This window comes from Scomber scombrus, chromosome 4, assembly GCF_963691925.1.
Source record: "Scomber scombrus chromosome 4, fScoSco1.1, whole genome shotgun sequence".
Lineage (NCBI taxonomy): Eukaryota > Metazoa > Chordata > Actinopteri > Scombriformes > Scombridae > Scomber > Scomber scombrus.
Genome location: NC_084973.1, coordinates 19,644,331 through 19,669,430, shown reverse-complemented (window position 1 = coordinate 19,669,430; position 25,100 = coordinate 19,644,331). Strand labels below are relative to the sequence as shown.

General features: G+C 40.9%; 1 protein-coding gene across 1 annotated transcript in view; it reads left to right on the top strand.

Annotated features, from left to right (window-relative positions):
• The first annotated feature begins 16,788 nt into the window (after positions 1 to 16,788).
• The window catches only part of pde4d (phosphodiesterase 4D, cAMP-specific), a 98,500-nt gene continuing 90,188 nt past the window's right edge, over positions 16,789 to 25,100 (top strand). The window contains exon 1 of the mRNA XM_062417838.1: positions 16,789 to 17,060. Coding sequence (XP_062273822.1) covers positions 16,798 to 17,060 — 263 coding nt within the window. The 5' untranslated portion in view covers positions 16,789 to 16,797. The remainder of the gene's footprint in view (positions 17,061 to 25,100) is intronic.

Below are 25,100 nucleotides of genomic sequence, written 5' to 3'. Positions count from 1 at the left end.
CATAACACACACTATTAACTACAATTTGACCCCCCCGACACACACTCTTCATGCTGTGGGTATTTTTCATCTTCCTCCCATGCGCAAATACCTACCAGAGCACGGAAGTGAGTGGAGCTGATTCAGTAACACTGATGATAACAGGTAGTCTTTGTTTACTCTAAATCAACACTATTTCATATGAAAGTATAAAATAACATTCAGAAGTGTAACAGGCAATCAGTTGGAGCAGTGATGATAGCTGTGAACTTTCAGACAGTTCAACAACCTGTTGACACACAAAAACCTGTTGAAAACTAAAAAGTAATTATAGCAATTTACAATTAAAACACCTCTGCATGGCTGTCTATGATAAACCATTGCCTCACCACTACAACTCTCTCTCTTTAAATTAACATACCAATTTGTATGCACCCATTTAATATGTGAAACATTAATTAGCTGAAGAATATTGTAATGCTTAATTTGCTACCTGTATCAGCACGTGCCACCTGCATTAGTTCTTTCATTGCTGTTAATAGTAAATCAACTCCTGTCTCCACTGGGCAACCCATTTATTAATATTTAAACACTTATTATAAGCAATGAATCGTCCCTGCTAAATTGAATTTTAGCTCCAGTGGCAAAAACTTATATTGCACTCCGTGTGCTAATTCAATAAATACATATCATTTTTCAAGTGTAGCTGTCTCTAAAGGAATATTTTTGACATCATACATCTCAGACAGCAGGCAGAAGTATTAATATTTAATTATTTTTTTTAACTTTTATTGTTGGACTGGGCCTTATGCACAGGGTCATATGTGTCCTTGGGGTTAAATATAAAGCCAAGTTCTGAAATGTGCATCCTCTTAAGTGTGTCCAGAACAGCCCAGGTATCACTGTGGAGTGTGGACAATAGCTACCTTTTGTTTCTGTTAGAAATTTCAATGTTTTGACTTTTTCACAACACTGAGACAGAGACTTCTCTTATCAAGGTGAGATGGGGCAACCCCATGCAAAACTTGATCTCAGTGTAGTTTTTGTTGAATTAAAATATTGGCATGGTCTCCTTTCAACCTTTTTCAAAAAATTCAAGTCAATGTCATGACAGAACCCCAAAAGTGAAGCCAAAACATCTTGACCACCTCCTGGTGGCTGGCTGCAGTATACAGTCATAAGTCCCATCCATGTTAGCTGATGGGACAGGAGCCAAACTAAAAAATCAGCAAGTACTCAAATACATTTTTCCCGAAGATGGTTTCTATCATTTAAGGTAGTCGCTGATGTTTTTCCAAATGCTAATTTTTCTAATAAGTTTGTGTTTGATAAGTTATTTGACAATATAAAAAGGAGTATGACATCATGATTGACTACTTTGACAGCTTCTCTGAACTGTTTGTCAGGCAGCCCCCTCAGCAGATGGCTGAGGGGCGTATCCCATAGGCTTTAATAATAATAATAATAATAATAATAAATCAAACTTATATAGCGCTTTATGCGGTGCTCAAAGACGCTTTACAATTTCCCTATTTCCCTATTTAAAACTATGAAACAAATGTTTATAAGTTATAAAAGGTTAAAAAACAAACAAACAAAAGAAGACAAAAACAAAGGTTAAAACATGACGAGTCCAGTGGGAGCTAGGAGTTGAAGGCTAGTATGAAAAGGTGTGTTTTTAGTGCAGATTTGAAAGAGGAGAGGGTTGGGGAGATTTTGATGTGAGGGGGGAGTGAATTCCATAGGGTGGGGGCAGCAACAGAGAAGGCCCGATCACCCCAGGTCCGGCACTTAGTCCGGGGGACTTGTAGCAGGTTGGCAGAGACGGACCTGAGGGATTGGGAGGGGGCGTGGTGATGAAGGAGGTCAGCAAGGTAGGGGGGTGCTAAGTTGTTGAGGGCCTTGTAGGTGGTGAGGAGGATTTTAAAGTTGATTCTGTGTTTGATTGGAGGCCAGTGAAGTTCACGGAGGACAGGTGTGATGTGTTCTCTGGAGCGGGTACCGGTGAGGAGGCGTGCAGCTGAGTTCTGGACGTATTGGAGTTTATTGAGGACTTTGGTGGTGGTGCCGTAGAGAAGACTGTTGCAGTAATCGAGCCTTGATGTAATGAAAGCATGAATGAGTGTCTCAGCAGCGGACGTAGACAGGTTGGAGGCGGGCGATGTTTCGGAGGTGGAAAAAGGCGGTTTTGGTGATATGGTTGACATGGGGGAGGAAGGAGAGAGTGGGATCCAGGATAACTCCAAGGTTACGGATTTTGGTGGAGGGGGTGATGGTGGAGCCGTCAATGTTGAGGGAGAAGTTCTGAGTGGAGTGGGTGAGGGAGTCAGTACCAATGATGAGGACTTCGGATTTGTTGGAGTTGAGTTTGAGGAAGTTATTTTGCATCCAGGTCTTAATGGCAGTCAAACAGTTGGAGAGGGTTGAGAGGGTGGAGGCAGTGATGGTTTTGGAGGGGAGGTAAAGCTGTGTGTCATCGGCGTAGCAGTGGAACTGGAGACCATGGAGACGGAGGATCTGACCAAGTGGAAGCATGTATAGAATGAAGAGGAGTGGACCAAGCACAGAGCCCTGGGGGACACCGTGGATGAGAGGAACAGTGGCTGATTGGCAGTTGTTGATGGCAATGAATTGGTGTCTGTCGGAGAGATAGGATCTGAGCCAGGAGAGGACGGTGCCAGTGATGCCGAGGGTGGATTGAAGACGGGAGATGAGAATGGAGTGGTGGAACGTGTCAAAGGCAGCACTGAGGTCAAGGAGGATGAGGATGTTGAGGGAGCCGGTGTCAGAGGATAGCAGAAGGTCATTTGTCACTTTGAGGAGGGCAGTTTCTGTACTGTGTTTAGAGCGGAAACCAGATTGGAAGAGTTCGAAGAGGTCGTTTGAGTCTAGGTAGGTGATGAGTTGTTTGGCAACAACACGTTCCAGGATTTTTGATAGAAAAGGCAGATTGGAAATGGGGCGGTAGTTGTTAGGGGAATCAGGATCAAGGCCGGGTTTCTTTAGTACGGGGGTGACTGATGCAAGCTTTAGGGAGGAGGGGACATGGCCAGAGGAAAGAGAGGAGTTTACAGTGGTTGTGATGAGGGTGGTGAGAGCAGGGACACAGGCCTTTAGAAGTGCGGTGGGAAGCGGGTCAAGGTTGCAGGTTGATGGTTTCATGGTTGAGACTGTGGAGGAGAGATCAGAGGAGGTGATGGAAGCAAAGGTGGAGAAGGATTTACCAGTGGTTAGGGGGGGCCCAGGTTTGGGACATGGAGCGGGGTAGGTGGTCAACTGGCTGTGGATTGTGCTGATTTTGTCACTGAAAAAGGATAGGAAGTTATTGCATTTCTCAACTGAGAAGGAGTGTGAGATGGTGTCCATTGGTTTGAGGAGTGTGTTAATGGTGGTGAAGAGGGTCCTTGGATTGCTGCTGCCAGACTGGATGATTTCAGAGTAGTAGGAGGAGCGGGTAGAGTTCAGGGTGTCTTTGTAGAGCTGTAGATGTTGTTTATACATTTCCTGGTGAACAGTAAGACCCGTTTTTGAGGCAAGCCGTTCCAGTTGGCGTCATTTTGATTTGAGATGGTGGAGTTCATCAGTGTACCATGGGGCAGAGTGGGTGAATGAGACCAGTTTAGACTGAACGGGTGCAAGCTGGTCAAGGCAGGATGAAAGTGATGAGTTGTAGCAGTTGACCAGGTTGTCGGGGGAGTTGTTGTGGGTGATGGTGAGTTTTGAGATGGACTCAGAAAGACATGTGGAGAGAGAGGATGGGTTTATGGACTTAAGGTTGCGGAAGGTGATGGTGCGTTTTTGCTTCTCGTGGGGGGAGGGAGTGTGAGTTTGGAAAGTGATGGCCAGATAATCGGAGATGTGAAGGTTGTTACTGGCCAGGTGACTGATGGTGACTCCAGTGGAACAGACCAGATCCAGGGTGTGGCCTTTGTGATGGGTTGGAAAATCAACGTGCTGGGTGATGTTGAAGAATGAGAGGATTTCCAGAAGTTCGGTTGCTGGTTTGCAGTCAGAGGAGTCAACATGAGTGTTGAAGTCGCCCAGGAGGAGAACAGATGGAGATATAGCACAGAGCTGGGTAAGGAATGCAGATAAATCAGAGGGAAAGGCAGGGTCGGGCTTGGGGGGACGGTAAATGACTGTGATGACCAGGGGCTTGGGACCAGATAGTTTAAAAGAAAGGGATTTGAATGATGAAGGGGTTGGGATGGATGTTGCACTGGTTTTGATGTCATGGCGATGAATGATGGCAATTCCACCTCCAGTTCGACCATCCAGACGAGGTTTGTCAATGTAGGAGTATCCAGGGGGTGTGGCTTGATTGAGTGAAAAATAGTCCATGGGTTTTTGCCAGGTTTCGGTGAGACAGAGAAAATCCAGTGCTGAGTCAGAAATAAATTCACTGAGGAGAAGTCCTTTTTTATTAAGTGAACGGGTGTTGAGAAGAGCAAATTTCAGATGAGATGGGTTTCTATTGGTGATGGGTTGAGGAGCTCTGGGTAGAGGAGTGAGGTAAACAGTGCGCACGTTGTGATTGTTATGGTGATGACGTCGTGTCTTTGGAGGGTGCCGATTGGCCCACAGAGAAGGAATTGAATTCCCTGAGCCGGAGTAAACAAACTTTCTCCGGCTGCCTCTATGGACATATCGTGGCCGACAAGGAAGTCCAAGTTCATTGATGCTGTTGGATGCAACGTGCCCGGGAGGAGTGGTTGGTGAAGAGTGTAGTTGGAGAAGTTCGGAGATGGGATGCCGGTATTTTAGCACCATGCTGTCGTTGGTCCTGCTGACACTGCTAGTAGCGTTAGCAGCTAGCCGTGCGATGCCAGCACTAGTCGGCAGCTAGCCGCGAGCTCGCTGGGGTCGGCAACCCGACGGGGACGGAGGTGGTTAGGCCCGCAGAGTTTTTGTTTCCCGGAGGGCAATGTTGACAGCAGGAGATCCAAACAGGTAGGATGCCTACTCCACGGGTAGAGGGGGAGATTGTAGTCAGATCCAAGGTCCAGAAAGGTGTCGAACAGAAGGGGTTGAAAATAGGAGGAAAGTAGACACAAGGAGAACTAGTAGAAGAGTTTAAAAGACTAATAAATTTAAGAAAATCGCGTTGTCTCTGGCTCCAAATGATGTTATTCAAGCAAGATGGCAGCTGCTGGAAAGGAGATATTTTGGCTTCACTTTTGCATAGTGGTAGGAAATGGAAACATGTCATGCATATTTATATACAGTTGATGCTAAACCCGGTTATGAGTATAGATTTAGTGCCCCCTTATGGTTTATTGTGGACCATTACTATCATCTATCCATACTTTTAACCCTTAGAATATATCTTTAGAGTCACACCTGCATACAACGTTTAATCCAAAACTTTGCTTTAATCTTTGAATTTGTTTTTGTTTTAGTGGCCAAAGATCTTACTGGGATTGTAACATTTTTTCCTCCTCTATGTTTTGCAAACCCACTCATCAGAGAGGTTCCATCTTCCAAGCAAGTCATCTATTGCAGGAAATTAATAACATTAATGACAGATTATTTTCAATAAAAATAGAAACATGAATGGAAAAGGAACTGTGGAGCCAGTAATGACCTTAGCCATATTATATTGTTGGTTATATAAACAAATTTTACAGAGTAAACTTAGAAAGAAGTTATTACATTTTCATGCTAATCTGGATCTGGAATTTCAATAATTAGATCATTGTTTTTCTTTTTATAGACATACAACGAATCTAGGAATGCTTGGACGCTAGATCAGGCAGCCCAGCTTGAGCCTGCTGCTACACTCTCACTGCAACATACACTACATCCAACACACCCCTTTAATAATGTACTTGAGCTGTCATTTGTCTGATCATTATTACTGCATGCTTGCTGCCACACTACTCTCATGAAGCTATGCTGTCACTGCGCTGTTGCTGTTCATATACCATTTCAAAAGGCCCCACCCCTACCCCAGCATCCGCCTGTAGGCTCTGAGTCTGCCTTCACCCCGGGGAGGCAGTTAGTATCATCGCTCCCCACTCCCTGTGGCGCTGAGCTTGATGTTTACTTGCGAAAAGCAGCGAGGTCAGAGCCTGTATGGCAAACATTAATGCTGCATATATTTAACATTCACATATAATCCCTTCTGTGTGAGTTGGCTGACTGAAATGACAGAAATAGATAGTTAATTTGGTATTTTTAGACTTTAAGGGAGAAAACTTAATGTGAAAAATGAAGCAGTGAAGAGATTCTGTAAGTAATGAATTCCTGTAATAAAAATGATTAATAAGGATGACTTGGGGAATTACAGCAAAGTGCAAAGTGGGTCTCTTTGACTGCCCTCTTTTTTCCCTGCTGTGATGAGATCAGTAGAAATAAAATAACTCTGAACTTTTATTTTCCCACTTGCCTCATTTTTTATTCTCATCACTTTGCAGTTCCCATGGTCTACCAGTGTGCTCTTTGTTATGTCAGCATGGCTTGGAAACTGTTAATGGAAGTGCTTTGCTTTTGGCTGGGTGTGAAAATATGTGCCACACCATTGTGCGGGTGTGTAAAAGATTTATATGTTTGCTTGAGATTTCAAGGTTTTCTCTCTGTGTCTGTCTGTATCAGTGCTGGAGACATAAGTAGTACTAAAAGGCTTGTGTCGGAATTGGCTAGTTAAAGTGTTTGAGGTTTGTTTCTGTGCCAAACAGTCTGATTTGTCATAACTTCCGCCAAGTTCAAACATGAATAATACAAAAGTAATAGCCCATCTGTTGAGAACCAGTTTACTTTATTTCCATGATCATCAACAACTAGACATTGAAATTAAGTCATGACTAAGTTACAGTAACAGTAAAATAAACGTTAGGGTTGTGTTGTTGTTATAATAAGTATACATTTTGTTTGACTAAACTGGAGTAAACCTGACATTATGTGAGTACAATATGTTTGTCAGCATAGTTTAAACATTTTTTAAATTTTGAACTGACTATTAAACCTTTATTTAATGAGCAATTCCTGTTGAGGTTAGACACGTCTGTGCAGGGGGAGGGTGGTCAGGATAGTAACTTATCTTGTATAATTTTTGCTATTATGACTGTTATTACACTGAATACACTGTTGCTCTTACTGAGTTTAATTATGTTTTAATCTAATTTTTAAATAACTTTTCCCCTCATTTTTTCCTCCTTCTCTTTCATCACAATTACCGCATTTCTACTCAGCATGAGACAAAATGGTCAAAATGTAGCAATAGCCTCTCAACATCCCTTTTTCCAATCAGATCAGTGACAACCAGTGGATGACTATGATACTGTGCCTTTTCCACACTGTTACTGTTACTGTAGAATAATATTAAAATGCATGCATAAGTGCCTGCAAGTTTTAGTGTTGTGCTCTCATAAGTTACTGCACCAGCTCAAACTGTAGAATTGTATGGAAATTCTTGTTTTTATTAATGGGGATAATAAGAATAAACGTAATGCTGAGTGGCTTATTGGAGTTTGAAAATGGTAAGTCTGATCATATTTCTGTGTGGATGAACAAGTTTTCATAATTAAGTGTGAAATAAGTTAGCTTTGTTACAACACTTGTACACATGCATTCTATCAGTAATGTAGAATAAATTAAAGGGTAAAAAATATGTGTAAATCAAGACATGAAGGGTATCCACCCTGTCATACACAAGCCAATTATTCAAAACTCTAAATACAACAGGTGTTTTTCACAACAGACATTTTGATTTGTCTTAATAAGAGAATCACAGGTGTTACTGAGACCATTAGTGATGCCTCTGTCTGACAGTGCGACAGAACCAGGAGCCTAAAAACAAAGCAGCAAAATGGAATTAAACCATTATCAATGTTACAATGTACACCTGTGCTTTTCCTACTGTGGCATATCAACATATGTTTTTTGGATAATAGTAATTTTGATCACACTGGCCAGCACTTCTTTTTGGCCCACCTGTGCTCCAGTTTATACACTCATGGCTTGTCATTGTATCCGTGCACCTTTCAGTTGTTAATGATGTAATTGCCACCTTGATTGGGCACTGTTATTAGGTTTCTTGTTGATTCCATTGTTTAAAATGATCACCCTTACCGAGATCAGCTAAAAAGTCTACTTTCTATACTTCTTAATAACATTCAACAGCAACTGACTTCAAGTGTCTTTTTTTTTTTGAGTGAAGATGCATATTAATTTCTCATATATTATTTACTGTCAATTTTGAGAAGTAATTCCCCTCTCATCATGCATCTGTGGTTACACAGCACACATACCTGTAAATCCCTGCATCACCGTCCTATTATTCCCCTCCTAAATTATCCATAAAATACAATCTTATCTCATTTAACATATTGTTTGAATTGGGCACAGTCATTTATTTGTTTGTGCTGACCTGAAGTGCTTTCTCTTGTCTGTCTAATGTGTCTGGATTGGATATGTGAGTTGTGGCATCTGCAGAGCTTACTCTTTTTTTGAAGTAGCACCAATATTTCTATCCCTTATTGATTTCCCTTAATCAACTTGAAGCACTCGTATAGGAGCTCTAGATAAGGAGGAAACTGGGCTACTTGCATTGTTGTTTACCACCATCCTAAAACCACCGAAGGGAATTCATATATGTATATATATATAGACCACGTTCAGCCTTCCAGCGTCCACCATGTTTAGGACCATGGGCTATTTCTGGAGCTACCCTGATCTTCCTGTCCTCCTCTCTCCCCTCATCCCCCTCTTCCTTATCCCTGTGGTCATTTGTATTCATCCACATTTACTGTCACCCAGCGTCCGTTACAGCCTACTCTGAGCTCCTCTCTCGCTTGGCAAGCTTCTCCGCTCGTTTTCCTCCCTCACTCCTCTCTGTCACCTCTGCACTGCCTCCCTCTGCACATTTCCTATCATCACAGAAGACTACGTGCATGCCAGAGTGCTGTCAATAAATAACAATTTCCATGCTCCAAAATATATGCAGCTGAACATAAGACATGTACACAGGCTGTCTTGTAACTGCACACGCAAACGCTCGCGTGCACACATTTAATGAAATGTTTCAGTGGAGTACTGTAATGTATCCTGGCCGGGGTATGTATTACTTCTTTTCTTGGCAGTGAACCTAGTAATAAGTGAAGACTCCCTGAAGTTTTAGCTTACTGGGTCACTATTCAGTCTTGATGCATAGAATTGCAGCGCTGATCAGAACAGTGTCAAATGAACTGTAACAATAACAGTTCCTATTCATAGATATTTAAAACATTATTGCTTGCGTTACAGAGCATCAACACTCTTGATTTTGGAATAATGAATTTGAAAACACAACACATACCTTATATAGTGCCTGCAGGCAGAGGGAACCTTATCGGAGATCTAATGCTCAGTGCTACACATTTTCACTATAACATTGGCTGCTTATTATTACAGAATAACCCTGTTCTACCACAGCCATCCTGTCAATTATAAATCATCTCTGTGTATGTGCCAGTGAACTTGTGCATGTGTGTGTGCTTTTAAGCCAGAGGGGGAGAGGGAGGGACCTTTAACCAGCAGTGGGAGGGAGGAAATTAGACTACAGTCTCTGCCAGGGTCACTATGACAGCTGTGACTGTCCATGAGATAACCTTATAGTGGCTGAGAGAACAGCTGTACAGGGAGAATAACGGAGAAATTGAGACTTAAAATCCCTCACGTGCTTGAATGAAAATAATAAAAAAGAAAAAAAACAACAGGTCAGGATAAAAGGGCGTACTGTATCTCCAAATCCAGTTCTCTTCGAGTGTGTTTCAAAGGGTTTGTATCGCTCCTCTTGCTGCACCACACCCCCTTTTTGAAAAAAACCTGTGACAAGCGCTGATAATTCACATGCAATCTACAGTTTGTTTCCCACTGTTTGTTTTTTTAAAAGATAGAATGGCTCCATTTTGCATTAACAAGGCTAACTGCTTTCACCATGGGCTGTGAGTCATCCAAAGCAAGAGCTCCTCAAATGTTAAAAATATAAAGAAAAATGTCACTGCTAATGCAGAAGAAATTACAGTGCTTCTTAAAAGCACCATGTCATGTTAAAAATGAATGTTCATATAGAGAAACTACAGTTTTTAAGAAATTATAGCTGATATGACCACACATAACCCAGGATGGAGAAAAGCCCTGAGCAAAGATGTAAAAATCAAAGCGAATTAGGTACCATTGCATAAAGAGTTGAAATCACTGTTGGCCTCAGACGATTAGTAGAGCACTGACTGTCAACTAATCAACTAGTATTTAGTCATATTCTGCATCTTTCTAAACTGTGTTTACTAGAAAATATTTCTTAACAAATGCTGCCATCTATTGGTCAGCTGTATGAAATGACGTTGTGTGTTTGACATTGGGTTCTCCTCCGCAATCCGCTTTTATGATGTTTGGTACATTTCTGTGTATTGCTATTACATCTGGACCATTTCTAGATGTTTCTTTGACTTTTCATTAAAGTGTGTGAATATGTTTTGACCCAAATTCTCTGCAGCAGCATCAGTTGAGAAGGTGATTGTGACACATTGTGCCTACAAAAAACATTTTCTACTGGTGATTTAAAATGTAATGGTGTGCATGAACACTTTCAGAGATGCTATGAACATGTCTCCATGGAATACATAGTTAGCTCTCATGAACCTTTAAAAGAATAATAGCAATCTGTACAACACAGTGAGTTGAAGCTTGGTGGTAATGTTTCTCTCCCTGCCTTTTTAAATGTATGATTAGTTAATAATTGGGATGTTTGTGTTAATTTGAGCATCTGCCAAATGTCATAAATGTAAAAGAGTGAGGCAAGAAAAAAGAGAAACTGCAAAATAATCAGTCGGTCACCTTCCTGGACCAGTCACTGATTCTCACAGTGATATAATATGTCCACTTGAGGGAGCCAGAGTTGCATTAAGGTTTTAGCTGCATGTAGTCTTTTAGTAATAGTGTAATTTGTATAGACTTAGATTAACATTGAACTGCAGAGAAATTCCCTTTTAAATCACCATTTTAGGTTGTCTTGTGGGCTCTTTAACTGATAACCACCAAAATCCTTGATGAATTAAACAGTGTACAATACTATCTCAGCAATGTCCTCTCCCCATTCATGGTCTGTACCTATAGCAACTGGTACATGTAATAAATCTTAGTCATCTTTGACATTTTAAACATGAAACTAAGTAAACATTTGAGAGTCAAGTGTCATGGAGAGAATATTTTGCCAATAACAACCCGGACTGCAGACTGGGCTCTGTGAGGTGACGGCATACTGTGTGTTGCCAAAAGAAAGCCCATCCAATCTGTCAAAATTAAACCTTGTTTGTTTGTTTTGCAAGAACCTTGTGGGCAATAAGTTCCAATATACACATCGATTTGATGTTTTATTTGAGTGGAGAGTGTGCCTCTCTCACTTTTCAATCTGGGTTTTGTTTTAGTTGGGAAATAGAAACATTTGGGTCAAACATTTGTCAAAACTGATTCAGAGCTGAATTATGTATGAAGGTGAATACAGAAAAAACTAAGTACGCTAATATTCAGTTTCTTTATGTGCATGGTGAAGTTGTGATATGCAGTAACTGCTCTATTCTTGTCTGTCTTAGAATGAATCATACATCTGTTATATATCCTGTAGGCTAGTACATAATGTTCAGGAGGTTTGATACAATATCATCAACACCTACACAAAAGCTGCATTTGCGAAGCTTATAATGTTCTTTTTGTTGAGACTGTCAGTCTTGGCAGAAGTTTTTGTCAGATTTTACGGCATTATAATGGATGTAATATTTTTGGACGCTATTGGGCATTTAATGTCTTTGCTATTGTTTCCACTCCTTGTCTGTAAATGAAAGCGGGCAAAATTGATGGCTCATTCTCACTGTTTTTGACTCCTATGATGAAGTATCAGAATGTTGTTGAAAACTAAAGGGAAAGTCATTCCAACTACTGTATACTTTCTGTGTGGAAATTGTCAAACCATTATGCACACCTTGCTTTAATTTGAGTCCTTAGAGTCTGTATGAGTTGTGTGCCTGTGTATGTGTTTGTGGGTTCCTTTGTGTGGAACAGGTTTGTTTGAGTGTCTGCAAATACGAGTCTTGTCCAGCAGATTAGCCTCTTTTTTCTAGCTTTTGTTCCTCCAGCCCTTAGTTCTTGATAAATCCACATGTCTCTCTCCATCCATGTTGCCCCTGGTAACCAGGGGGCACATAGACGTCATGCGCAGCAATGGGGAGAGATTCAGAAAAATGTTTTACAAAGAAAAAGGAGAAAAGAGTAGGAAAAAAGATAGCAGAACAGAGGAGTGCAAAGAAAGAAGTAGAGGGGCAGACCAGCAGGGGGAAAGAATGATGTGTTTATCATGTGGGAGAAAAACAAATAAAGCAAGAAGCGAAATACACCGCTTTTAATTTTTTTAAGGTGAAGATGAAATGCAAGCTGTCAAATGAAGACCACCTGCTTTCCATCACTGTCATAGCTGAATGTGCCTGACTGACTGCAACAGCTTGCCTTTAATGAAGGGTTGCATTTTGATGTTGACATGACAAATGCACCAATCATTGCAGCTTCATAAAATGCCACATTTGAATAATTAAAAGTTTTTAAAATTCATTGTAAAAAGGATTTCATAAACCTAAATTTTATATAATTGTCCAGATCATCAAGCAGCGTGTAATTGTCAATTACCATGACTGTAGAGAGGTAGTAGGGAGTGGGCATGTAGCTCCTCTGTAATCACCTGCCAGAGAGAAGCTTCACTGGGTGGGGGTAATGTGGATGGAGGTTCAAATGCTTCCTCACTTCCAAATCTACCATTCTTTGTGAAGGAGCCCCAACCAACCAGTAAGATATGCTGTTGCGACAAACACAAACACAACCAATTGTGTACTAGTGTACATGACACTCCACCACAGGATTTTTTTTGGATATTATGTTAGTTTAGCATAAATATTATCGGTACATCGTAATAGGCCCTTGTCATAAGAGTGGTCAAACATCATCTACAGTAATTATTACAGTAACCTAGCCTTTTTTCTTAATAGGGAGTCTTGTCGACTTGGAAGACATGAGTCTTAAGTCTGTTGAACAGTGACTTGAACAGTTTCTTTACCTGCTGTACCTAAACTTATTCAAGGTTCATAGATCAGACACAATAAATATAGTAAGGAAATGTCAATTCGACTGAAATTTCTACCGTACATTAACAGACTTAACTCACACTTTCCCCAGTGGTGCATGTGATAGTTACATGCTTTCATGCAAAATTGTAAACATTTAATGATGTGTTTATTTCAATGTATTCTTTCATTAGTAGATTGTAAATGCTGTTATTATGGGTTCTTAAGTGGTTGCGAAGCATTTAGAAATTGTTACATTGTCATTGTCATACAGGGTAAATGCAAAGGTGATGCTAGGTGGCTGCTAAGTAGTTGCCAGTGTTTTTACCAGGTGGGGAGTTCCGGTCCTCTGAAATGATGCCAATGCGGAAGTAACTTAAAACTGCATTCTATCAAAAGGCCAATGGAGTCAATGTCAATGGAGAATTCACCAACTTCTCACTTGATTTCTAACCTCAGTAAACATTTTCAAAATGTGTTTATGGTCTCAATCGCTAGTTTAAAGCCTTCTTCAATGCAGTATGATGTTCATTTGTGAAATTTTGGCCTCCTTGATTTTATCTTTGAAGATTAAGCAGGTTATGCATTAGGACGTGGCTACATCGCAATTGACAGGTTGATTGGTTCACAGGTTCAGGAGGGCGCCTCATGCTCCTCCTGATGCCCATATAAGTAGAATCCGTGTTTTTATTTTTCGCGGCATGCACCTGAAATTTTCAAGATGGCACTGCTCAGATCCGATACTATTGGCTTCCGAGCAGCAGTCCACAAACCAATGGGTGACGTCTCGGATGTTACGTCCATTTCTTATATACAGTCTATAGTTTTTACTAGGGTGTTTTCTTGGGTGTTGCTGGGTGGTTGCCACAGTGTTGCAATGTGATTGTCAGGGTGTTGCATGGGTAGCATGAGTGGTAGGTAGTGTGTTGCTATGTGGTTATTAGGATGTTGCAAAGTTGGAAATGATGTATATGTCTAGGTGGTTGTTATGCTTTAACTAGTATGTTCAGGACATTTTAGGCTGCTAGTGTGTTACAGGTGATTGCTGGCATATACAATATGGTTACTCTGGTGTTGCTTGTAGGTTGCTAAGGTACTGAAGGTGGTTGCTACTGTGTTGTTAGGTGACTGCTTGGGTGTAAAAGTTTGTGTGCTTTGACACTCCATACTGAGCATTTTGAAATTTGTAAGTTCTTTATAATGAATGGTATACTATCACATTTGCATTTTATTTTTAAAATTACTTTAGTTTAGGTAATATATAATAATGCAATAATTATAGAAGATGCCAATAAGAAAAGTTAAGACATATTTCTACATAATATTGCCTGAGAGCCATCGGCGATGCCCCCCCCCCCCCCCCCCCCCCCCCCCCCCGCGTGCGCAGCAGTGTCCCGCATATTGATATGCCCGCAAATTAGACGTATTCTCCCGGAATCTGGAGTGAACGAGCAAGAGAGCGCACTAGAGTGACAGTGCGTGTGTGTTTGTGTGACTGTGTGAAGTTTTCCTATTTTTCAAACATGTTATTGTTTCCTACTGTTTATATCATTGGGTGTTCATAGCGCGCTTTAGCAGCAGCAGTACACTTTGTATTTCTTCTTCGGTGGTTATGCTTATTGTGACTCGGTTTTTGACCGGTGAAGTTGAGCTGGTGAGTTGATATACAATGTGATTGTAACTTGTGTTAAATATCATAAATATGTCCGTGCCATTAACGTAGTTATGTTTATATGTTATGTTTTTCAGTTGATTACCTGCTGACGGCACGATCACTGTTTAAGTACTAAAAGAAAAGCATGTGTGGAGTTGCTAATGAAGAGAGATAAACACGTGAAAAAGACAGATTGAGTGTCGGAGCTGAGTGTGACACTGTTTCGCTGGTCAAACACACCCCGTGCGGTGGGATTTGTTAGTTTAACACAGTTAGGTTAATAAAAACCGTACAGTGACTATAAATGCAGCGCGTGCGAGAGCAAAGCTCTGTGTTGCCGCTTATTAGATCGATCGCCGCCCCCGCCGATGCCATCGGCCATCACGATGTTTTGCTTTGAAGATCGTCGATCGTCCAAATCCTGGACATCGTCCAACCCTATCAAAAAGGAGAAGAAAAGTCCAGGAAAGTGCAGTCCCCCTGTAAGAGCAGGAGAAGCTCCTGTGCTATATTTAAGAGGCAGCAGTTCAAATCTGCCGAGGAAGGACCTGTGGATGCACCTCCGAGTTCTACATTCTCCTTGTACTGTCAAGTGTGCCTCAGGCTCAGAATGGTCTGCTCAGCCATCTGTATACCCAACAAAACCCAACATAATGAGACATGCCATGTTCATCATCAACTATTATGTACAAACAAGAATAGTGGTTGAATGTAAATGCTGTGTAGATATATATTTTTGGTTGCTAGGGAGAGGAGGACAAATGCTAAGGAACGGCATATTAGATTCAGCAGAATGTTACATTTTTACCAGCCTATACCTTACCTAATTTAAAAAAAAAAAAAAAAATACAGTGAATTAGAGTGGCTAAAGCTGAAGGTAAAATTACATTGGATAAATGAAGTCCCATTGTTTCCCCTAGTTTTGCATATTTACAAATGCCAAATGCTATGAAAATATAGATGCAAACACTCACACATGTAGGTATACACACTCCTTTACTGTTCCTAGGGATGTCCTCTCAAGCGGTGCCTTTATTGAGGGTTACTCAATAACTAATGTGTGCTTTAAGAGGAGTGTACTGCATCAGGAAATACACCAAGATGCATATGAATGAACTCTCAAATGCATGTATGCATACGTTTTTTCACAGTGTTATTCAACCGTACCATATTTCTCTGCATACCTCCCTGTTATTCTCCTCTCTATTGTGTACACACACACGCACACACACCCACATACACGTACACATACACATACACGTACACACAAACACTCTCTCACACATGCTCAGGCTCTGCTCAGCTCCAAAGGATCAGTAGCTTATAAACTGGCTGCAGTCAGCAGTCAGTCTCTCTGTGTAGGGAGAGGAGGGAAGGATATATTGCTTCGACTGGATATAACTGAACTCAAACAAGCCTTACTGGACTGAGTCATTCTGGGCTGGGACATTTTACTGGTGAACCAACACATGTTCCCTGTTGGCTTTTATCAGACAGAGCTGGACTGTTCGGGGCTCGAATGGATTGATTCAGTTCAGCTAAACTCTTGCTGGGCTCGATTTCAGTGGACTGTTTAGTTTGCCTGCAGGCCTAGGGGAAAAAGGGCTGTGATAGACGGAATTCCCTGTTTTTTTTTCTTCTTTGCATCCCGCCCTCTCTCCTTCTTCCATCCTCCCCTCATCTTCTCCTTTGCTCTTTCACAGCAGACATCCAGTGTTGCAGAGCAGACAAAGGCAGCAACCCTCAGTGCGTCTGTTCATCTGCTGGCTCCTTAAAAGACGGAAAGGGAGAGAAAGAACGGGGATTTTTCTTTTATATTCCCTGCTTTTGTACAGAGGGAGCTGCTGGTGTGAGGAATTACCACACATGTGCTTTTTTGTGCAGTTTATCATCCAGAGGATTTTTTGATGTGTGCTTTTTTTCAAAAATTGCTAAATTTTGAGGAAATCCGTGGACTTGCAAAGAGAAGAAGCATACATTAAGTGTGTGTTTTGCATTAATTCTGACATATCTTGGCTGCCTTTACTGTTAATTTACTTAACTTGTGCTGGTGGTGGTGGTGGTGAAGCCGGGGCAGGCATGGCCCAGCAGGCAGGCATGGGGGTGACCCACCAGGACACCCTGGCAGTGCCCCCCATGCCCAAACACTCCGGCTTGAATGAAGACCTGGTGAAGATCCTGCGGGAGAACCTGCTGCAGCCAGAGAGGCCACGAGGACATCGGCGATCGCCCTCCTCCATCTCCCCACGTCTTTCCCCGCGCAACTCGCCGCGACTGCTTCGCCGCATGCTGCTCAACAACAACATCCACAAACAGAGGCGCTTCACTGTTGCACACACATGGTGAGACTTTGATGGGCAGGTAGCGGCATGAAGGCTGGCTATTGTCATTGTTGTGTGTGTGTGTAGGCGGGTGCATAGATGAATACAGAACTGAAAAGGCATATTAAGTGCATATGCTTGTTTGTCTTTTGTCAGACAACCTGTGGTCTAAACCACACCTGTGGCAAACTTTCAAGGTCGGGACTGTGTTTGTTTAATTCTGTGTGCAAGGGAGGTGGCGGAGTGATAAGCCATTTGAGTAATTAAACTTTGTTTGCGGTTTAACCTGAATGCTTTGCTGTTACAGAGAAATGGAAGTGTGCGTGTGCAAATTTCCCTTATAGGTTATTCATAAAATCTCCTAGGAAACCTTTTTCGTACCTTTTAGATAATGAGTTTCTCTCTTGCGCGCTCTTCCTCTCTGTCCAGCTTAATCTCCATTTCTGTCTCTCTTCCCCCTGTGTGTCTGTTACCCATTCTTACTCCTCTCAATCCCCCTATCTTCCTCTGCTCTCCCTCCCCCTGTTCTGTCATTTCTTTTACCTCTGTGTGATATACAATAGAGCATATCTGAAGATACCTTGAGATATACCCCAAAGCTGTGTGTCTTGTTTGGTAGGCAGAGTAGGTAGCCATCCATCACTATATTTCTACCCTCCTTCTGTGGTTTTCTCTCCACACCTGCCTGCCTGCAGTTTTTGACTATTAATTAGTCTTCTATTCCTTGCTGTCTATCAGCCTCTGTTGCACTCGCCCACGCCTCTTCCCCTCCCTTTATCTCATATATATTCCCCATTCGCCCCCCCCCCCGCAACTCTTGCCTCCTTCCCACTCTCATTTTTTCCCTCCCCTTTAACCAATTATTTTTTTTCCTACTACCTCCAGCCCCCCTCCCCGACACCCTGCATTCTAGTCTCCTTCACCATTTTTTACGGGTCATCTCTCTTTCTCTTCGCTCTCCCAATTTCTTGTGTCCCACTTCCGCTGCTCCCAATCTCTTCCATTACACACCTCCCTTCTGGCATCTGGATCCTACTGATGATGTAATTGAAAAAATGCACATATCCACACACACATTCATGTATCAGAAATTCTTTAACTGCTACTTCCCAGTTCTCTTCTCTTCGTACACCTTATGGTGTGTTATTGCTCAATTTTTGATTTAATACAGCTGCTTTTGGGTTTCATTTAATATTCTTCTCTCAGTCTCACTTCACATTTTCTTTTAATTCCCCAGTGTACCATTTTGTGTCATCCATCTTTCCTCTGCACTTTTCTTTTCCCTTTGCTTTGTATAACTGATAGGACTAATAGCTCAGGGATTTATAGTACATCTTTTGGCTCCTATAGCTTCATGTTATTTAAAGGCACACTGTTTCCTGTGTGTCTATAATTTACATTTTATGAATTAATCATCTGCATGCAGAATTATAGTGTGCCTGTGTGTGTACGTGCAAATGTGATGGGTTTTATGTGTTTGTTAATTCAGATTATGTAATTTGACACACTATCTCCATTGTTGTGCTGCTTTAAGTAGAAAGCAATTTCTCACAGTTCCATATTAAGAAGCAGAAACACTTTCATTCTTGAGATGGATTTTCCCTGTTGGTATGACACTGAACCTTGTCATCAGCACAACAGTGGGCCAAGTGAGCCTGGTTTTCAAGAAGTCACACTTGTTAAATTACTGCAACTAATGGAAATAGCAAGGGTGAAGAGAACAAGTGGCACTGGTGACATGACAGTACATTAGTTAGAAATCAATAAAAGCCATGATTTAAAGAAGAAAAAAAGACTTCTTATCAAATTCTGTCATGATATTCACATGACAGATTGCACATATGGGGGATCTTCAGGTCATTCTTGTATGGGGTGAATCCCAGTAAAAGCTTGGATTACTGCTAAAGATTCACACCTGCTCCCTCTGGGAGATCTACTGTTGATGTGCTCTTTAGCATGACTTGAGTTTCTCTCCTTGACCATTCATGTACCCCTGCAGACCTGTGCTGTATATAGTATGCATGTGATTAAATACTGTTTAAAAAAAAGAACAATGTAGGCATTATTTAATCTTTTTTATGGTTATGAAGAATTGTTTGAAAATACCAAACCTACAGAGAATTTTTTCTGCTTGCATTAATGTCTGTATAGCCAAATCCAATCAGAGATGTTGTCCCAGGGCCATAGAACACTACTGCAATCCAATAAAAATTAAAAACACATTAAATAGCCACACTGCAACTGTATCCTGAGGTATGTTTAGAGATGTCCTAAACCAGAGCTACTCACCAGAGACTGACAATGCAGTGACAGCATTGTTTCAGTATAAACTACATCAGCCAGACTGGTGTTTTTTAAAAAAACTTTAAAAAAAATTATTTTTGGAACAGATATTGGGACAAAAAATGAGTTTGTAGTGCAGAGCCAATTAGATTAGATTGATTACATTGTGGCTCCAAAGACTGCAAGTAGGATTATTTCAGAATCCAAATCAGAAAAACCTTATTGATCCTTGCAGGGAAATTGCTTTGCTACAATTGCTCCATTGCTCATCACACAGATTGGAAAGAGGAAGTAAATAAGTGAGAGGATAAAAACTACTATGAAATGAAATAGCAGTAATATCAATGAATAAAGAATAAGAACATAGACAAAATTTACACATGCCTGTTTGCACAAAATGTGAGAGGTAGAATCACTTTATGTACAAAAGTGCTAAAATGGAAACATGAAAAGTAGATTTACAATAATTTAACTATAAATTAACTTTAATGTGTCAAGGCAAACCGAGTGAAAAGTGTAATGTGGGTCAACAGTAACATTAACATTAGTTTAACAGGAGATTACTGATGTAGATACACAGAAGAAAGTAGCATAATTTATAGTAATTTAATTGTAAGTTAGCCGTAGTGGCAGTAGGAAGTTGTAAAAAATGTTCAACTTCAGCAGAAATTGGATGTTCATAGGAAGGAAAGGATCTCCTGTGGCATTCAGTGGAGCACCCTGGCTCAATGTGCTCCTCTGGCTAAGAGAACACTGTGTAGAGGGTTGTAGCCATTTTCCATGTTGGAAAAGGACCGGGACTACACACAGAGGGTCCAGTTCAACCCCCAGGACTGAGTCTGCCTTCTGGATATTTGTTGAGTCTGTTGGTGTAGGAAACCCTCAGGCTTCTGCCCTAGCAAAACGTAGTGTAGAAGATGGTGCTGGCCACCGTAGACTCATAAAACATTTGCAGCATGGTGCCACAAACCTTGAAGGACCAGAGGCTCAGCAGGAAAAAGAGCTGACTCTGGCCCTTCTTGTAGAGAGCTGGCTCAGTCCAGTTTGCCGTCCAAGTAGACACCCAGGTATTTGTAGTCCTATAACATCTCTCCCCTAATGGGAATAGTAGTCCTGAATCTACTGAAGTCCAGCATTAGCTATTTTGCTTTGTTGATGTTTAGCTGCTGGTAGTTCAGCTCACACTAGTCAACAAAACTCTCTGATACTCTGACACATCCTCTCCACTGATGCATCCAACAACTGCTCATCTGAGAGCTTCTGTAGGTAGCAGGTCTGGTTCATTGTTGATAAAGCTGTTTTCGGGGAATTTTTTGATGAAATCAAAGAGTAAAATAAAGCTACCACTATCCTTTAAAACGTTGGTTTTACATTTCTCAAAGTTTCAAAAATGCCAATAGTTAACACTCATTGTGGTGTTTATCCTTGGCTCCAGTTTCCTGGTTTCCACTCACACATTCTTCACAGTCAGTGTTTCATGCTTTTTGGCTTTCACCCGAGTATACTGGAGAAAACATCTCTGTAGATGAGATGTTTGACTCCCCATGTCTATGAAATCTGAATATAAATGCACATTGTATTAGAAACAAGTCAATATATCCTGACTTTGACTGTTGGGGTGGCAGGAGAGCAGTAGGAGGAAAAGACTGATAAGAAAGAACAATGACCACTTAATCACTGTGACTTGTTGGCCATGTACCTTTTTTTGTTCCTTGACATTTGAAAAAAACAAGTGGCAGACAGAATATCAGACAGAGATAAACTGTGTGGGAGGTTAGGAGAAAAAACTGCTGTGTTTGCGTATACATGTGTGAGCAAGGGAACGGCAGAGAAACTATTTGTAAGAGAGACAGACCATCAAATGGCTGTAAGCAGTCGGGAGGTTGACAACTGCAGTGTAATTTACTCCAATCACCTCCTCATTGTTTTACAGCTGCAGGGAATCGCAGGGCTGCTGCGCTGTAAATCTTGTGACATACACAGCCCTCAGTGGCTCCACTCTACACTTCATTAACAAGACAATCCTTCTCTATGGACCGATTGGCCTGATGTAGTGCTTTGCTGTTTTTACAGACGTGACACCATGAAAACCATACACAAATTGTTTTACAATCACTCTGAGAATGCTTTAGAAAACACATCCCAAGTGTTGATGGGCTTCTCTACTCCAAAGGACTCTGTCTGGATGTAATTATTGGCAAAGACATACTGCAAAGAAGGTTTTTGGGGATTTAATGGAATTTAATGATTTGTAGAGTTCAAAGCAAAAAGGTTTCGTCTCATACACACAACAAACAGTTCCAGTTGTTGGCAAAATGTGATGATGCTATAATGGATTTTTTAAATCTGTATTTGAGTGGGGGCTTAATTTGGCTGAGAGGATTTTAAGTAGAGTGTGGTAGTTCTTATTCAATTGTTGCCAGTGTTATTACACCCTAAGCTGCACAACCACCTCCAGTAGCAACAGGAGCATTAGTAAGGCTTCTGTATGGAATTAAAATCAGTATCTGCAGACTTGGGTGTGTTGACAACAGACTTAGGACTCAGCATTATATAGTGCCTTGCATTAAAGAGATATTTTAGGGTTTGAGTTGTTTTTTGTTTTTTAACAATAGCTAAGGCATATTAGCACTGCCATAGTTGGAAAGATGCAGTCATCATTTGAGTGGGACTGAAGTTGATGGTAGTGATATGTTCAAATTGATTTTCAGCTTCCAATAATTGCTAGAGACACAGCAGTTGCTAATACTTATATATTAAATTAACTCTTTTTTTGTATGTATAGTTTACACAACTTTCTTTCATACTGAAACATTCATTTAATTCATACCAGTTTACCACACCTTCTGACATGCGACACATTATGGCAAAGGGTACTTTCAAGAGTCTTTTTCAGCTCCATAATGAGTGTGTTGACAGTGCCTGACATAGCATAAAGGTGGGTGATGAGGCAAAATATCATAAAATTACATGAAAACACAAACAGTTCCATAAATAAATAAGAACATGTGTGCAGAGCTGGATTAAAAAATATTGACAGTCTATTTGGCCTTGTTTAAAATGGATATTGCAGGGGAAATCCAAACTAACAGTTTAACCAAACTAATTTCACAGCTCAAAAGCAAAGTTGATGTTGTGTGGAAGCGTTGGTGTATTGTTTCGGACAACTAGGAGTATGTGCACCTTTAAAAAAGGGCACAAAACAGTAGACAGAAGTTAGTGCTTAGTAGGGGAGCTAACCACTAAACAGTGGTGTTTACCAGCAACCCAGCTGTCAGTTTAACATGATGTGCAGCAAATTGGCTTCCTAGCAGAGCATAAAAACTACTGTAGATTTCACCAGAAGATTAGAGATGTGTTATAAGGCACTTGCAATGACGATGCTGCAAACTGATGCAATGTTCACTGTCGCATGATACAAACAATCTCTCTGTAAAGGCTGACCGTGGAGACCTTTCAATCGTTCACAATCTAATAATGTCATATCGCACACCCCTAAGATAGCTTTTATTGAATGAAGGCCTCTGCATGTGCACATGTGAGAAGACATTATTGAAAAATAACCTCACACAAAGTTAATCATTGATTGCTCTCAGCTGAACAAAAGCACTTCACTTAACACAACAAGGGTGGAACGGTGTACTCTCACCTTGACATGACGGACAGACTGACACTCAGTTTATGTATTCTGTCCACCAGAATAACTATGTTTATATCCTGTTTTGAACTTTCCTCCTCACTGACCCTAAGGTATTTTTAATACTGTTGCACAACACTGTCTGATACTGCATTGCAACAGAGCAAGTGTGTACTTTATGTAACAGGAGAGGGGGATCTCATCGAAGGGAGAACAGGTGGCTCCGACTGGTGGTTCTGATGATGCTGGTGCTTCTTCTCTGGCCAGAATTTTGGTAGGGATCGCTGGAGGGTTGTAGACATGATGAATGATGGATAGCTGGATAAATTAATGATGATTTTGATGGTTGGGTACATGCAGAAAGGGTGGCAGCAGGGCAGAAAAGAGAGTGAGTGTAGGAGTGGAGGATGTCAAGCTAAACGCAGTGGTGCTAATCTAGGCAGTAGACTCTCTACTTCTCACTTGGTTTTATCGTCATCTCTCCCTGCATTTCTTTCCCACTTTCTCCTTAAGACAGATGATGGACTTCCTCTAGTAATTTTCAAGGTTTCACAGTTGTTTCCAAGTACTTTCAGTTCTACCTCTTCTGTATATGTACATATAATTATGATAAAGAAAAACATGTTTGTCAAAGTTGTACAGTGTGTCAGAAAGGCTTTATGGTTACAATATACTGTATTTGATTTGAGATTTGTCATCAGTAGAAGAGATGATACAATAATCAATAAGTTGATATTCAGAAAATGAATGCACCATAGGTTTGAGAAAAGATTAATAATTTCAGTCATTTATAAAACCAGAAATGTCAAACATCTGTTTTTTTTCTCCTTCTCAATGTGAGGAGTTTCTTATTTAGAAACGATAATAGCTGAATATCTTTGATTTGTGGATTGTCGGATGACAAAACTAGCAATTTGAATATGTCACCTTGGGCTGTGAAACAGCAGATTCATAGATAATGAAAAATAATTGTAAGTCCTAATCAATACTGTGAAGATGAAAATAGAAGAATTTCTTCACAGTTAAAAATATATAGCTTTCAAGAAGTACAAATGTGTTTAAGATGATTTAACAAGTAACACATTTCTGTAACAAAATGCCCAAGTGGCACAAATATATGATGTGCTTCTCTGTCAACTTGCCTAGCTCATACAAATTAAATAAGATGTGAATCATGTGGTTGGATTCAGCACTGGCAACACTGACTCTCACAAACCTGTTCCTGGCTCTCAGAACCCTGATACAGCAGCGATTTACTCATCCATGTGTTTACCCCTTAAAAGTGAAGCCCTCTTACTGCCTCCTCAGTGAGTGTCTGCAGTGAGTTTTCAGCCATTTCCAAGTGGCTTTTTTCCAGATGCAACAGGACTCTTCAGCTACCTCTGATTGTTGCTATAGATGGCATTTCTATTAATATTCTGTTCAGCGCCATGTTGCCTGTTGTTTTTTTTCTCCCTAGTCTCCCAGTCCATGCTCCATGACTTCCTAATGTTTTTATTTTTACGATGTATTGTTTTGTTTAGGTAATTACCTTCCATTCCTTTGAGGTGACTGGATTGTAGCTGTCATCCTGCTGTGCAGTAAGGAGGATTCTGGGTTTTATCAGCCCAAACACTGCTCTCCACCCAGGAGAATAGAGTGCCTGTGATTTGCATACATATGAGCGTTTCAGCAGTGCTGCTGCTACTGTGCCACCAGTGCTGGCGACATGACACATCAGCACAGTACAGATGTTTCAGATGAAATGCAGGCAGATTTGGCCTAAATGACTTTGTGTACATGCACACAAACGTACACTAATAGACACATTCATAATAGTGCTGTCTGGCGCTCTCTTTAGTAGGGATTAGGGGTGTTAATCGTTGGGAATCTCACGATTTGATTTGATGCAACTCTGCTGCATCGTCTTTGGCTGCACCAACAGTGCAGCAGGGTTGGTTTAAGTTGTGTAAGTGCTGCAGTGTGTGTTGGTCAGCCAGCCTCTTTTGTTTCTGCTGGAGTTTGCTGCTCTGCTCCACCAACCACAGTCTCTGATTAATGGAGTAGAAAGTATTCACAATATACTTTATGTTAATCTCGTAACAATAATCTAGTCATTAAATAAAAAATGCTTGTAACCATGTCTTTTTTGAAGATGAACT